A 16,527-nucleotide genomic window follows, 5' to 3' on the forward strand; every position below is an offset into this window, starting at 1 on the left:
GTCTGATAGGCATGCAGGGTCGTCGAAGGATCAGAGATCACAGATGCCAAGTGTGCCTGGCACATGGTAAGTGCTCATACTTCAGGGGATGGTCAAAGCTCAGGGTTCTGACCTTAGTTCTGAGGGGCACACACCTGCCACATAGCCTAGGGTCTGGTGTCAGAGCCCTGGGCTTATGCTCATGAAAAGCAAGCCATGGGCATGCAAGGTGGGGTGACGGGCACTCATGGGTCAGACTTGGAGGCAGAGAATTCGGGGACTGTCTGAGACTAAGGGAAGGACTCCTTCACTCATTCATTCTCTGAGGCTTGAATGTGCCTGATCCCCTCACCTGACAGATGGGGAAGTGTGATGGGTCTCAGGAAGGAGGAGACTGAGCCTACCTGATGACAGTGGCGCTGGTGCCCTGAGGCACTTGATCTGGGCTTCCGTTTCTGGGTCATGTCTACTCTGCAGCAGAGCCCAGGGCTGAGAGGCAGGTCCTGAGGCCACACTTCCAGGGTCCAATCCTGCCTCCACCACCAAGGAGCTGCAGGGCTGGAGAGATTACCCGTTCCCAACAAGGCTCACCTTCCCTATCTGTAAAAAGGGGGTAAGAAGAGTGCCTGCCTGGTACAGGATTTTGTGAGGGGTACGTGTAACGATCCAGGTGAAGCAGCTAGCATTGGTCCTAGAACATGGTAAGCTAGGAATGTCGCCATTCCCAGCACTGCCTCCAGAAAGACAATGACACCCAGTGTTTGCAAAATGCTTTATTGTTATCGCTGACACTAAAATCCACGGTTAGTCATTAGGGTCTTCAAATGACACTCTAGTATTTGCGTCAGGCCTCCATTCTTCCACACCCAGCCAAGCCCACGAGGTTGTAACTTAACCCACAGAACAGTACAATCCTGGGTTGGCCATGCCTACCCTGCTATCCACCTGCTTTTCTTAAAAGATGAGAGCCACTTAAATGCATTGAAATCAACAGTGATTGGTGGGGAACATTCTAGCCTTTTTATATGATTTCAAGGATTCTTCAGTCCCTGAGCTGAAATGGGGAAACCAAAGTCCAGAGAGGGATAGCATTACCCAAAGTCACACAGCTGGGACAGAAGCCTGATTTCATACTCCCATCCCAGCATTTTTTTCCAAGCCATGACGAACTGATAGCTGGTACTGCCAACAGGTGGGAAGCCAGGCTTAGGGATACACTGCCTGTTGGAAATATCTACTGGAACAATGCTCCTACAGAAATTGGTGGTGTTGGGCTGGGTAACAGGCGCTTAGATTCTGGGCTTCTCTCTGCCACTAACATGCTGTGTGACCTTGGGCAAGCCAACAAACCTCTCTGGGCCCCTCAGCGCTAATCTCCAATGATGAAAGGCAAGGGCAAAACCAAATGTTCTCCAAGGCACCCATGTCTTGCAATCATGTGAAAAGAAGCAGTCATCAGTGTTTCGATGATAATATTAAGATTTGTGGGAGTCTCATTAGTCAACCAAACCTGTATAAATCAGCAGCTCCCAGCAGACAGACAGCCATCGTGCATGCTCATCTTCCACTATGGAGGCCCCTTGAGAAATCCTCATCTCAAGGGCGAGTTACTTTGCCAAAGAAAAGGATGTGTTTGCTGTTCTCCACAATGAGAATCAGAAAGGGCCTGTTGAAGACGATCCTTTGAGAGCCCAATCGGGCAGATTTGAACGTGATGACCATCCCCGTGGCTGCAGCCGCTTGGGTTCCAGACTCATCCACCTCCACCATGGCTTTGTGTACCATCTACGGAGGAGACATCAGGTGTCACGGAGCCACCAGGGGCAGGGAGATGCCATCGGGGGAAAGAGCCAAGCTTCAGCCGATGGCACCTCCGTCTGAGGCTCTGTTCTCCTGAGCCATGAAGCAGATAGAAGATGAGTTGACTGAACCACTACTGTGCCCCCAGGGCTTGGGGGTGAGTGCTCACGTGTCTGTCATTGAATTCTCACTGCCTCTCACAGCAAGGGTGTGACTTTCCGAGTTTATAGGGAGAAAGGAGGCTCAGAGAGGCCTAGTAATTGCTGGAGGTCATGCAGTAAGGGAAGGAGTCAGCATCTGATTCTTAGGTTTGATTGCTTAAGACAAGACACCTTCTGTAAGACACAGTGCTGGATACAACTTCCCATCGCTCAGAGGACAAGAGGCAAAGTGAAACCTTTGCTTCTTGAGGGAAAAGAGGAGAGAGAGAGAAAGAATTTGGGATGAGGGATGGGGTGAATAGAACGGAATAGAAAATTAACAGGAAAGGATCTGGAAGCAGGTGTTCAGGAGCTTCCGGGCTCACCTCAGACATCCGGATGCTGGAGTGGTTGGAGATTCCGGTCAGGTCAGCATCGGCAGTGAAGACGTCTCTGATCCCCAGCTTGGGGAGGACTTCCTCCAGCTGATAGGAGCCCTCAATGGAGAACTTGGGAAGATAAAGCTCAAGCCGCCTGGAAAGAGAAGAGGACCTTTTCTTAGACTCTCCTAGAGCACTGGCTCATATTTTTGCTACCTCTAGGTTTCCTGATGCTCCTCCAGCCTATTGCTTAGAGTGGAACCCATCCGGCTCTGGACTTGGACCTGAGCTGTCCCCAGCGGTCACTGCGTACTCGGATGGTCCCACCAGAAAACCCAGCTTCCGGTCCTGCTCCCTCCAGCTAGCTGACTCAGGCCCCGGAGCTGGGACTTCACATGATGCTTCTGGACTTGGAGGCAGGTCCTGGGCCAGGTGCTGTGTGGCCCTGTGTGTGTGCCGCAGCAGGCTGGCCCCAGAGAAGTGTGAAGAATACCTCTTCATGGGCATCCTGAGCCACTTCTTCAGTGTTTTTTCCTTCAGGCCATTTTCCACCTGCTCCATCTCCCCCTCGCGGGGGAGAATGAAGAAGGCAGTGGCGTTCCCTTCGTAGGGGACCCCCACCACCTTGCAGGAGAGGTTTCGGTCTAGGAGGTAGTAAAACTGGTCCTGTTGTTTCATCATGGGGACCCGCACCACCGTCTCCGGGGTCACGTAGAAGTCCTGCTCGTGGGTACTTTTCAGGTTGAAGCTTGTCTCCCACTTAGCTACAGATTAAAATGGAAAAGGAATGAGAAATTGTCAGCCACCAGTGAAAAGTGTGCTCACAGTAAACCTACCAGAGAGCATCCTCTTTAGAGCAGTATCGTTGGGAGAAGTGACAGCCAAAACCTCTTCAATATAAAGACAAGCCCCTTCTTAATTCAGGGGACAGATCAGAACTTTGTGGGACTATCCTCCCACATGTGCAAAACAAGGAGGTTGGTTTTCATGTCTTCAGACACCCTTTACCCTAAATGCTGTTTGTCTGATTCTCTGATGTTGGTACTCAAGCTCAAATATCCCAGTGAAGAGAGTGAGTTCTTCTCTTTTCCACTCTTTTCCCAATATTGAATTTCAATCTAGGTTTGGAAGAAAGGTTCATAAGGGTCCTGAAAAAGACATGATTTTTCCTGCTGGGAAGTCTTTGGTTGTGCTTCTTGCTCTGTCTATTTCATATGGGATATTTTGTTCAAAGGGATACAAGTAATTGCTTTCATCTTCTTAGCAGTTATCAAATATAGATCCAACCCCCATGGTCCACTTAGCTTACTTCACAGCTGTCCTCTGAAGCCTAGCCCTGGACATGAGGACAAGAAATCTTAGACGGCAAGCTTGATCCTCACTCTCTGTGACCACAGGAAGGGGGTTTGGGTAACAATTTAACTAGTTTCCTCTTTCCCTTTCTCCCCCCACCCCGCGCCCCACTGTCTCTATCCTCAGTCAGGCCTCATCTAGGGTGCTCAGGACTCAGCATCTAGAAGGAGAAGCAGGCATACAAGCTGAGGTGAGTAGGGATATTTACAAGAAATGCCAGGGAGACAAAGATGGGGAGACTGACACTCAAGTGGGGGAGAGAAGACAATTCAGAGGAATAGGTTCTTGTCCCAGAATTTCTGGGCTAAGGAAACAGCTCCTAGGAGGGCACAGAGGTGCGGTTGTGGGCACCTCGGAGGAGCTGGCAAAAGCCCTCGAGGTCCCTCCTAAGGCTCACAGTCCTGCCCTGAGTAACCATGGTGTCTGTTTCTTTGGCATCATGGTCTTGACACACTCATGCTTCAGAGTTTATGTGGATGTTGTGGCTTTAAGTGTTCCCGGGGGCCCAAAGAGGAACCAGCTTTTCCCCAGTGGAGGGAACAGCATCAGCTCTTTATATCACCTTAGGCTCTAAGAGGGGCTTCCCTGGTGGCTCAGCAGTAAAGAATCTGCCTGCAATGCAGGAGATGCAGATTCAATCCCTGGGTTGGGAAGATCCCCTGAAGCAGGGCATGGCAACCCACTCTGGTATTCTTGTCGGTAGAATCCCATGAACAGAGGAGCCTGGCAGGCTACCCAGAGTCCAACACAACTGAAGCGACTGAACACAGACATATGCACTAAGAAGGCTAAGAAGGCATCGTCTCACCCAGCTGACTATTGACTTCACTCTATCATCAGGGACCAGAGAGAACTAAACCCACTCCCACTCTTTTATGTGTGTGGGAACTGGTTTTGTTTCATCTTTTGTTTTGTTTTGGAGGGACTGGGGTTCTTTTGTTTTGTTTGCTTGTTTTTGACAAAAAAGCATCTGCAAAGAGAAAGTTCAGATTCAAGCCCAAAGGGCTTACCTTTAAAGAAAATGTAATTCACCATGACCATGACCTGGGTGCCATCCAGGCTCTTAATCAAGTCCACAATTTTGCCTTTCGTTTGCTTTGCCACGTAATCGTTGATCTTCTTCTTGGCCCCTTCGGGGTCCTCAAAGTCTGTGGGGAAAGTGTCTGCCAGGTACAGCGTCCTCACGGCACCCAGGAAGGCCTCCTGGATGGGCAACGCGAGCTTGGTGAACAGTGCGTTGCCCAGGCTCAGCTGGAGGCTGTCTCGGGGCTGCTGGAGCTCATGCAGCAGCTGCTGGGAGGCACTGTGGAGTTCCTCCTCCGAGCCTTCCCCCGGGCAGATGCCCAGGCCTTCCAGGATCTGCGCCTTCGTGTTGGACCGAGCTCCAAGGGAGAGCATGGCCAGGCTCATGGAGATGCTCAGAGGGGAGAAGAAGATGTTCTGGTCGGGGGCGGCTGCAGCCAAGGTCCTGTAGAGGTCGAAGACAAAGTCCCTGCTGCTCGGCGGTGCCATGGTAACCGCCGGCGACACCTCCTGGATTTTCTTCTTTTGGGGGCGCCGGAGGGTGGCCATACGCGGCCCGAGGAGTGCCAGGCACAGGAAGAGACAGAGACGCATCGTGGCTAACCCCTCGTTCTGAAAGGGAGAGTGGGAAGATGACTCAGAGAGGGTGGGCAGGGTAGAGCATCCTCTCCGCGAGAAGATTGAAGATTAGGGGCAGGGCTGACCTTCCGAAGGGGGCGGCAGTGCCCACCAGCAGCCTCAGAGGGAGATGATGAACCCCAGCGGCTGGGAGGGAGTGAAGTTTTAGGGAGCACCAGAGGGGCTGAAGGACAGAGACTCGGGGGCATGGGTATCTGTGGCAGGGAGGAGGACAAGGGGGAGGAGTGAGACCCCTGTGGGTACTGGGCAAGAAGAAGCTTCTCCTCCATAGGGAAGTACCCATCACAGGGGACTGAGAATTCTGCCTGCTTAGCAGCTCTGAGGTTACCAGGAGCCGAGCAGCCTGTATCTCTGAATGACCCCTATCACTCACTATCTTGCTGGGACGTAGTATTTGCAAGACCTCATTTCCTGCTGTGAGCTCTGGGTAGCTACTCCTCCTGTTCTCAGCCACACTGCTGGATTTGTCCCTGCTCATTCAGAGCATCCAGGTGGTGGGCAGAGTGCCAGGCTCCCATGCTTCATTCGTGAACACAGGATACCATCAGTCTCCCTCTCCTTCCTCAGGGGCTGCTCCAGGACAGCACAAAGCCACCCGGTCGCTCATCAGAGGCACCTTCCTCCCTTGAGGAAATGCTGTCCTCTTACTGTGAGCTCCCAGGGCTTCCCTGGTGGCTCAGTCGGTAAAGAATCTGCCTGCAGTGCAGGAGACCCAGGTTCAGTCCCTGGGTCGGGAAAATCCTCTGGAGAAGGAAATGGCAAACCGCTCCAGTATCCTTGCCTGGAAAATCCCATGGACAAAGGAACCTAGTGGGCTGCACTCCGTGGGGTCTCCAAGAGTCGGGTACAACTGAGCAACTAACACACACACTGTGAGCTCCCAGACCTCCCTCTTCTTCTCTGATGGGCTGAATTGGGCCCCCCAAGTCCATGTACTGACATCTAGAACCGCAAGACCTCCAAATGTGATTGCATTTGGAGACAAGGCCTTTAAGAGGCAGTTAAGACAGAGAATGAGGTGGCTGGATGGCATCACTGACTCGATGGACATGAGTTTGAGTGGACTCCGGGAGTTGGTGATGGACAGGGAGGCCTGGCGTGCTGTGATTCATGGGGTCGCAAAGAGTCGGACACGACTGAGCGACTAAACTGAACTGAAGTTAAAACGAGGTCTTTGGAGCAGGGCCCTGATCCAGTGTGACTGGTGTCCTTGAAAGAAAAGGAGATTAGAGAACAGATTTATGGACAAGGGCGTGGAGAGGGTGAGATGAATGGAGAGAACAAAATGGAAGCAGATACACTAACATATGGAAAACAGCCAATGGAAATTTGCTGTGTGACTCAGGGAACTCAAACTGGGGCTCTGTAACCACCTGGAGGGCTGGAAAAGGGTGAGACGGAGGTTCAAGAAGGAGGACACATATGTATACCTATGGCTGATTCATGCTGATGCACTGATAGAAATCAAACCGATATTGTAAAGCAATCATCACTCAATTAAAAATAAATAAATATATCAAGGATTAAAAAAAAGAAAAACAAAAAGGAGATTAGGACACAGACACATGCAGACTGAGGGGTGACCACACGAGAAATGGACGCAGGAAGGAGGAGGAGACGGAGAAGGCAATGGCAAGCCACTCCAGTACTCTTGCCTAGAAAATCCCATGGATGGAGGAGCCTGGTAGGCTGCAGTCCGTGGGGTCGCTACGAGTCGGACACGACTGAGCGACTTCACTTTCACTTTTCACTTTCACACATTGGAGAAGGAAATGGCAACCCACTCCAGTGTTCTTGCCTGGAGAATCCCAGGGACGGGGGAGCCTGGTGGGCTTCCGTCTATGGGATCACACTGAGTCGGACACGACTGAAGTGACTTAGCAGCAGCAGCAGCAGGAGGAGGAGGAGACAATCACAGACAAGCCAAGGAGCAAGGCCCCAGGAGGAGCCCGCCCTGCCGACACCTTGACCTTGGCCTTCCAGCCTCCAGGATTGTGAGACCACGGGTGTGTGATGTTTGACCTCCCCCTGCCCGGTGCTCTTCTTTGCCACCCCAGAGAGGAGGCCCCCCTTCTTGTCTCTCTACAGACTCTCAGGTGGGCCCTGGGGCTCTGCCATCATTCTGGCCTTGTCCTCCACCATCAGTCTCTCTCCTGCCACCTACCTAGTCTCTCCCTGTCCACCCAGAAACTGCTCCTGTGTGCGGGCCCCTAAAGCCCTCCTTCCACCCACTGTGAACAGCACAGACTCTACAGCCTCGCTGCTCCCTTCAAGTGTGATTTGGAGCAAGTCAGTCACACCCATGTCACTGACCCATCTGTAGATGGAGGTCAGGACAGAACCTGCACCAGGGGTGGCTGAGGCTTTAAGGAGTCCACATAAGCAATGGCTTGGAACTGGGCCCGATGCAGACATGTTGTCCAAGTGTGAGCTGGCGGTGTGGCCATGATGGACTAAAGCCCCACTCGAGACCCCTGCTTCCCCGGCTGTACCACGGGGCGCATGCTTTCACACACACGCTCTCATGGGAGCCCAGTGGCAGCCAGAGAGCTAATTCCCACAATGGCCTGGTGTGCACCCCCTTCAGCTGGGTGTGCTCCCCGCCATGGACAGCATGTCATCAGGCCCCCCAGGCTCAGGGTGAGCACAGCCACGGGGTCACAGACCCACGCAAAACCAAACTCCAAAGGGCCCCCAACTGCTGCATTAGACATGGCTGGTGGAGGATACCAGTGAGCCTGGGGGTCCAGGGACCTTCCTGTCTTTAAATGAAACTAATGGACTCAAGCAAGTCACAGTCAGCACCCCTGGCCTCCAAATTGCACCCAAAGGCCTCTTGCTTTCTGCGATGGCCCACACTCTGTGGGGTATGTGTCTACCAGGGCTGTTCTCATCTTTTGAGACAAACCACATTCTGTCTTTGGAATGTGTGTCAGTTTAAATAAATAAATCTACTACTCACATTATCAAAAACAAACAAAAAATTAAATTACACCTGAGCCCACAAAAGAAGTTCATTTAGGATGTTCTGTCTGCTGAACCTCCGGTGACCCTGAGCCAAACACAGCGGCTTCAGAGTCCCCGCGCCCTTGGGAGGCCCAGGTCTGCTGCCAGCACCTGCCACTGCTGGGTGCTGCGACGTCTTGACAAGCATCAGTTCCTTTAGTCTTACATACACCCATGGAGGCAGGTCTGATTACAGGCTATGAGGCAGGAGGTAGATGGACCCCCAGGGGAAGAGTGATTGGAGATTCATTTTCTGTGGATCAAAACTCCAAGACGAGAATAGCAGGACAATTAAGGAAGCGGGCTGGACCCTACCCAGAAAACACATGTTTCTCTTTCTTGAAGTCAGGAGACCTCCCTGACCACACACGACCAGACAGGCTCCTTGGAGGGCCAAGGAGTGATGTCAAGAAATGCTCTACCCATGAGCCTCCTCAGTGGGATCCATCTTGGCGAAGAGATGCGTGTGCACACACGGGAGGATCCTGAGCTATACCAAACATGGACTGTGAGCCAGGAAATCAAAATGGTTGGCCAAAGGAAACCCGGAAGAAATGTCCCATAAAAGTAATTCAAACTGCCATGAGCGTGCGAACTCAGTGACTCTCTGAGTTTACCCGTGTCTACCCAAACTTACTGTACTCCTTTTCCTCCTAATAAATACTTCACTTGTTTCACTACTTTCCATTTTGTGAGAATTCTTTTTTTTTGCAAAGCAGAAGGGCAGGGCCTTGTCACTGACCACTGCTCTAGTGGCTAGGATCTGGTGCTCTCACCGCCGTGACCTGGCCTCAGTCTCTGGCTGGGAACCCAGGCTCTGCTCCAAGAAGGTGCAGGCCGAGGCCACGAGATCCGCTCCATTTTACAGATGGGTCGTCTGAGGCTCAGAGAGTTTGTCACTCACTAGTAGTGGCAAAGCTTGGGCTCAGACCCAGTTTGGACCCTGAAAGCTCATGCTCGGAACCGCCACACCATTCAGTTCCCCAGATCCCTTGGTCCTCCCCTGTCTGTGTCACAGCCTTCCAATTTTGTATCCTCTGCCTCTTCAGAGAATGGAGAAATGGTCTGGGGACTCCGCTGGTGGCCCAGCAGTCACGAATTTGCCTTGCAGTGCAGGGGACACGGGTTCGATCTCTAGTCAGGGAACTAAGACCTCACATGCTACAGAAAAACCAAGCGTCTGCACCACAACCATTGAGCCCAGTGCCACTAGAGGGTCTTTAACCACACCGAAGGACCCATAGTCTGTAACAAAGGTCCTGCGTTCCCCAAGGCAGCCAAATAAAAAAAAAAAAATAAGGAGTAGTCTGGGCTCCCCATGCTGGCACTCCCTTTTTGTTCCCACTTTGAGAGTGACCTTCACGAAGGTCTTTAAAGAGCATGGGTGGGTGGTGTGATCGCTGTGTCCTTTAGTCCGCAGAGTGTTCATGTAACAGGATGCTGCTTAGGCAGCAACTCAGTTCAACCCTCCCCCTACACCCACACACAGATAACACTGAACTGATAATTACCGTAAAAGAAATGCTTTCAAAGAATAGTTACAGGCCACAGAGGAGTTTCCTGCTTGGACAGCGGAGCCCAGGGGCAGCTGGTCAGGGAGCAGGAGTGAGAGTTCCAACCTCCCATCCTCCTGTCCCTGACAACAGCCTGGTGACCTTGGGCCAGGCCCCTCCCCTGCCAGGCCTGGAGGTCTGGTGCTGTGGCCCCACCACTGCTGCCCCTCTGAAACACCAGCAATCTGATGGACTAGAGCCAGTTCTCTCAGGCTCCACTGGACTTCCGGTTTGGAGCCCAGAAAACCTTGCTTCATTTAGCTCTCTCCCTCTTACTGACGCCACTATTAAGGACTGATTAAATGCTCTCTAAATATAACTGCATTTCATCTTTACCAAAAGTACCATTAGTCCCATTTTACAGCCAAATAAACTGAGTCTTCTCTGATGGCTCAGTGGTAAAGAATTTGCCTACCAATGGCAGGAGACATGGGTTTAATCCCAGGGTTGGATTGATCCCCTGAAGAAGGAAATGGCAATCCACTCCAATATTCTTGTTTGGGAAATCCCATGGACAGAGGAGCCTGATGGGCAACAGTCCACGGGGTCGCAAAAGAGTTGGATCCAACTTAATAACTAAACAACAGCAACAAACGGAGGCTTAGCAAAATGGAATAGCTCGTTCCAGCCAGTGAGTCACGGGTCTGGGTTAATATCCAGACTCCGACCAGTGGACACGCTGCCTCTTGGCTCCGATTCATGAGCACGACACGCTGTTCCCCACTTCTGATTCCCAGGTGTCTCCTAACCTGTTCACCTGAAATAGCTCATTTATGTTCCTTGTCTGCCTGCAATGCAGAAGACCCAGGTTCGATCCCTGGGTTGGGAACATCTCCTGGAGAAGGAAATGGTAACCCACTCCAGTGTTCTTGCCTGGAGAATCCCATGGACAGAGGAACCTGGTGGGCTACAGTCCATAGGGTCACAAAGAGTCGGACACAACTGAGCAACTAACACTTTACTTCACGGCAACATGGAGTTGGTATCATTGTCACGATTGTCCAGGAGAGGAAACAGAGGGTCAGAGAGATCACTTTTGAGATAGTAGAGGCCTGGGGGTGCTCATTTCAGGTTTCCTAGTTTCTAAGTCCAGGCTTTGCAATTGCACTCATGGGCCTCTGGGGGCAAATATACAGCTTACAGAGTTTTGTGCTAACCTTGAGCCAGTGGAGAGTCTTCAGGCTCTGTGAATCTGGCTCTCAGGAGACCAGCCCCCACTGCATACTGGCAGAGCCTGGCCTGGCTGACCCTCTCCTGGGTCCCTGATGCCAGTGTGTCTGCAGAGATGCTCCCACATGTCAGAGGGAAGAAAGCAGATCGATCAGGCTGACCTGGCACCCTAGGCCAAACGGATTTGCGATGACAGAGGTTGGGCATCGGATAGGCAGGCCCTGGGCGGTCCTCCCACTGGTCCCCCACCATCCAGCTTGGAAATCTGCTGGTGTTTATTCCAAATGTTAGGCAACAAAGTCCCACCAAGGTCGACTTTGGACTCAGCTGTGGGAGGCGGCTGTGTGGCTCAGGAGGGTCTGTCTGCTATCTGCTAATTACACAAAGAGAAACAGGACTTGGAGCCCAGGCAGAGACGGAGAGATAAAACACAACTTCCCCTAGATCCTACAGACCAGGGGGAAGAGCTTTCTGGAATCAGGGGCCTGGGGAACTTTCTTAACCTCCCTCCCTATCTCCAGACCATCAGCGGGGCTTGTCGGTTTCCAGCTCTGAAATCTGCCTGCCTCGCTCCATTTTTCTTGCTGTCATCCCAGTGGAAGCCTCTTTTCCCTGGACTCTGCTTCTCCTGCCCCTGCTCCATTATACATACATAAGTATATTTTGAAATAATCCCCTTCAATCACAAATACAGGCAGGGCACTCCCTTGCCTAAGGACATCATTGCTGCCCACTGGCTCGGTAAAACCTAACTGTTATTGCACAATGACCCATGAGGCTGCTGGCTCTGTCTGGCTCTCACCAGCCGCACCTGACCAGCTCTGCCCAGGACACACGTCTTGTTTTTCAGTTCCTAACACAGAAGCCCTGTTCCTGTCCTGAGCCCTTGTACACGCCACCCTCCCTCCCGGAAACCTTTCCCCACTGTTTTCACCAACGCTACCTGCTCTCTGGGTACAGGCTTCCACTTATCTTGATGGTACCCTGTCCACACTTGGCCATCCCCTCACCACTGCTATTCTCTATAAAGCCTCCTTTGACTGTTTCTCTCATGGCTCCATCAATTACAGAAGTGAAATTACATATGCGTGTGCTACGGGCTTCCTTTGTCCAAGCCTCCCCCACTAGAACATGTGCTTGTAAGAAAGGACCTTCATCTCTATTGGTCCCGCCATGACACGTTCAGTCAAGAGGTGGTGCTCCAGCACCCCTGTGGAATAGTGGATGGATGAGTGGACCCGGGCTCCTTCTCTGAAATTCAGAGGTGTTAGATCACGTGCTGGCCACCAAGTCGTAGAAGTGAGCCAGGCTGGGCATCCAGGGCTGAACCCTGGCATTCCTGGGGCTAACTTGCCAGCTGACCTTGAATAACTTCCCCACTGAAGCTCAGCTTCAGTTTCCTTTCTCTTTCTTTCCTAAAACTACTTTACTGAGGTTGGACTGACCTGCCAAAGGCTGTACATATTTATTGTTCACAATCTGATGAGCTTGGAGAGCAGGGAAGTACACACCAGTGAAACCATCACTGCCATCCACCTCTTCCCAAAGTTCCCTCCCACCCCCTTTATTCTTCAAGCTGTGGTTTCTTGATCTGTCAGTAGGATGTTGGCCCAGAGGAGCAGTTTCCCTTTTAATGTTGTGTTTCATGCCCAAAGTCTCATCTTTAGAAAAACTGAAAATTCCACTCACTGTATGCCTACATTTTGTTTACTTAGCAAATAGCCAAATGACCACTCTGGGTGGCAACCTCCTGGCAGGTCAGCCTTATCTTAGGGAAACAGATTGTACTTGATCATTTTTACCGATTTCTGAAGGTGAAAGATTCCAGGCACAGAAAACAATAGAAGCTATGGTTTGTCCAGCATGTTCCGGGTACCAGCTGTTTTGTCCCCACCACCTAGTTCAGGGTTTCTCAGCACTGTTGGCACTGGGAGCCAGATGGTTCTTTGCGGTGGGGGCTGTCCTATGTAGCGTAGGGTGTTCACAGTATCCCTGGCCTGTCCTCTCCTCCTGGAAGCCAACAGCAGCACCCGCTCCAGTTATGACAACTAAAAGTGCCTCCAGACGAAGCAGTGCCCAAGAGGCAAAATCATACTTGGGTGAGAACCACCACTTTATTTAATCTTACCCTGCAAGGGGTACAATAATTTACATCTTATCCGTGGGAAAGCTGAGACTCAGCCAGATATAACATTGTCCCCAGGACTACACAGGGGTGGGGGAGGGGGGATTGGGGGGGACACATCTCTGTTGCCCCAGAGGCCCTGGCTTCCTCCCTCCCCACCACTGTCCTGCTCACCCTGGGACACCTCCAGAGTTTTTAAGCCCTCCAAATGCCATAACTCCAGAGGCCATTCCCCACGCCCCCGCTACCACCGCAAGCCCCACAGGCCCTCAGTCCACATTGCTTGTACTTACTCCGGCCGGTGATGAGCGTGCACACAGCAGAGGCAACAGTCGGTCAGGCTTGGTAGAGAACTGGCTGGATTGGAGCCAGCATTTGTCACTGACCAAGCAAAGCCCTGACTCCGCCTCCATGGCTCCGCCCACCCCTGGCCCCGCCCACCCCTTTGGGTCCTCCCTTCCAGTCATTTGCAGGGCTGAGCTCTGACCAGGACCACCCCTCACTGCCCTGAAAACCCTACACCAACCACCAATTGCCATGGCACAAACACCCCAGGCAGACCAGGCTGGATAGGTGACCAGCTGTCAAGACACAAGGAGAGAGAAACCCTCCCAAACTCCTCTTCGCTTCGTTTCCTGCAGCCAATTTGCTGCGATCTGGGGAAGTGAGAGCCCAAGCGCTATGCAGGCTGTGCACTTACGAGGTTCATGGACCCCTGCAGCCAGCTCCTGGTGGAAATTAGATGTATCAAGAGGGTCTTTGCCTGGAGAATCGCATGGACAGAGAAGCCTGGTGGGCTCCAGTCCATGGGATCACAAGAGTCAGATGTGACTTAGTGACTAAACCACCACCACCACAAGGGCTGAGATGAGGGATCACTGTCTCCACCCCTCTTGTTGCACCAATGACTGAACTGAGGCTCAGAGAGATGAAGGGACTTTTCAGAGATATGCATCAGTTAGGGCCAGAGTGGGGCTGAGTGCTCACGCCACCAGCTTCAAGGCCAGTGTTCTTTGCAAAGCAAAGGTCTGTCTCCAGGATTTCTGTGGACTCAGTTGAACTGTCCTTTTCTACCTTGACACTGGGGCTTCAAAACTCAGCCTCACTCTCTCAAGACTGTTTCCAAGTGGCGGGGTGTTGGCTCAAGCCTTGTTTCATTGCCAGTGTCCCCATGCCTGGGGCTCCCAAATACTGGAGTGTACAGTGTGTGGCCACGACCCAGAAGGCTGTGTGAGTAAATGCAGTGTGCAGTTGGTAGAGGAAACAGAAGGTCGGGTATTACCCAGAGAAAGTGACCTTGCTGCTCAGCAAACAGGGTCCCTCTACAACCTCTGAGACATCCGCCTTCTCGCTCCATAATTTGGGACCCAGTTTTGGCCCTTTATCTAGCTTAGTACTTCCAGCTGCCCTGCAAAGGGGATAATACTGAGCTTTGCTTCAATCTAGAGATGAGCACAGTCACTCCCTGGCGTCGGGTGCTTTCTGTGTGCTCACTACCTTCGCTACGCACTGGAGGATGAGTGCTGGAATCCCTAAGGAATCAGAAGATGGAAGTCAAGAGAGGATAGGTGATCAGCCCAACAGCACACAGCTGCTAGGGAGAGGCATTAACAGGGGGAAACCAGGTCTCATTTGTTTAGGCTTTGTTTTCCACCCATTGTGCCATGTGATGTAAGCAAGAGTCCCTCATCTCATAACCAAGAGATTCCCAAACTATGCTTTATAGGAAGGAAATCAGTGTTTGTTAGCTTTTGAGAGTCTCTTTCAAGAACAAAGTCCCACACAAGGATACCAAGCCAGTCCATCCTAAAGGAAATCAGTCCTGAATATTCACTGGGAGGACTGATGCTGCAGCTGAAACTCCAACACTTGGGCCACCTGATGCGAAGAGCCGACTCATTGGAAAAGACCCTGATGTTGGGAAAGACTGAGGGCAAGAGGAGAGGGGACAGCAGAGGACGAGATGGTTGGAGGGCGTCACATACTCAGTGGACGTGTATTTGAGCAAACTCCGGAAGATAGTGGAGGACAGAGAAGCCTGGCCGGCTACAGTCCATGGAGTGGCAAAGAGTTGGACACAACTTAGCAACCGAAGAACAGCAAACCTGTGTAGTATGGATAACAACAGCTCCCCAAAGATATCCATGTCCTAACACCCAGAACCTGTGACAGTGACCTGATAGAACCAAAGGGACTTTGATTGATCTTGAAACGGGATTGGGGAGTTCTGTTATGGATTTCCCAGGTGAGCCCTAAGTGTTATCATAAGGGCCCTTCTTTATGAGGGAGAGAAGCAGAATGGGGTTGGAGAGCAGAGTCAGAGGAGGCGAGGGAGTCATTGTTTGTTACCTTTGGAGCGTCTCCTGGTAGGAGACGTGATCAGGGAAGCAGGAGGAAAGAAACAGTGGATCTGGGGCCTTAGGCCAAGGAGCTCCAGAAGCAAACCCTGCTGACGCGGCATCTTGATGCTGGCCCAGGAAGACCTAGCTTCCGACCTCCAAAGCCGGGAGAGAATAAACTCGCGTTGCTTTACCCCACTCAGTTGGTCCTAATTGGTTACGGCAGCAGTGGGAGACTAGTGTAATACCTTAAAACGGGTTTCCGATGAAAGATGGGACTAAACAAGATGCTGAAAAGACTTCTACAGCCCGTGTGTATGTCCGTGGAGGCACCCCAGGAACCACATCCCAGGCTGACATTCTAAGGGCTAGCTTGAGAATTTGGGGAATGGGGCAAGTCTGACTCCCCATTGCCACTCAGAAGGGTCCTGAAGGAAGTGGGACTTGGGACGGGGACACTTGGAAGAGAAAGTTCTGAGGGTGTCTCAGGGCATGGATTAGTCTGCTCTGGCTGCCAGAACAAAAGACTACAGACAGAGGGCCTCACACAAAAGAAACATGTTTCTCAGTTCTGGCGGCTGGGAGTCCGAGACCAGGGTGATGTCCGGGTTTATTTCTTGTAGATGGTGCCTTCTTGCTGAGTCCTAACACAGCCCCTTCTCTGTGCCGGGATGGGGGCAGAGAAGGGGGTGGGGAGAGAAGACGCAAGCTCTGGTGTCTCTTCCTCTAATAAGCACGCTTAGCTCCATGAGATCAGGATCCCATCTTTATGACCTCACTGCACTTTAATTACTTCCCTGAAGGCCCACTCACTGGGGGTTCAGGCTTCAATATACAAACTTCTGGAGGACACAATTCAGGCCACGACAACTGGGGTGAGAGAGTAGGATGAGCCAGTGGCCAGGATATGGGAATTTTAAGGACCAAGTATGTCATGTTAGATTTCTTTTTCCATTGACATCAAGAGCAATGAAGAGCACTATTCCCAATAGGAGAGTTGCAGCCTGGGCAGAACGGAGT

At 51.8% G+C, this 16,527-nt stretch overlaps 1 protein-coding gene across 1 annotated transcript; it reads right to left on the reverse strand.

Annotated features, from left to right (window-relative positions):
- Positions 1-738: 738 nt before the first annotated feature.
- On the reverse strand, positions 739-13,513 carry SERPINA5 (serpin family A member 5). The gene is made up of 5 exons (XM_055417635.2): positions 13,462-13,513; positions 4,663-5,287; positions 2,793-3,063; positions 2,306-2,453; positions 739-1,764 (listed from the first exon to the last, which is right to left on the reverse strand). The coding sequence occupies exons 2-5, from the start codon at positions 5,267-5,269 to the stop codon at positions 1,576-1,578; spliced, it is 1,215 nt and encodes a 404-aa protein (XP_055273610.2). The 5' UTR covers positions 5,270-5,287; positions 13,462-13,513; the 3' UTR covers positions 739-1,575.
- Between the last annotated feature and the right edge of the window lie 3,014 nt (positions 13,514-16,527).

The sequence above is a fragment of the Moschus berezovskii genome, chromosome 21, assembly GCF_049115385.1.
Source record: "Moschus berezovskii isolate FMDL1 chromosome 21, NW_MosBer_1.0, whole genome shotgun sequence".
NCBI lineage: Eukaryota > Metazoa > Chordata > Mammalia > Artiodactyla > Moschidae > Moschus > Moschus berezovskii.

What these genes read in the sequence shown, in the direction of transcription:
- SERPINA5 (XM_055417635.2), bottom strand. Translation starts at nt 5,269, where the DNA reads ATGCGTCTCTGTCTCTTCCTGTGCCTGGCACTCCTCGGGCCGCGTATG. An exon ending in GAATTACATTTTCTTTAAAG is followed by an intron (nt 3,064 to 4,662) that starts GTAAGCCCTTTG and finishes TTTAATCTGTAG; the next exon opens with CTAAGTGGGAGACAAGCTTC. An exon ending in CCAGCATCCGGATGTCTGAG is followed by an intron (nt 1,765 to 2,305) that starts GTGAGCCCGGAA and finishes TCTCCTCCGTAG; the next exon opens with ATGGTACACAAAGCCATGGT.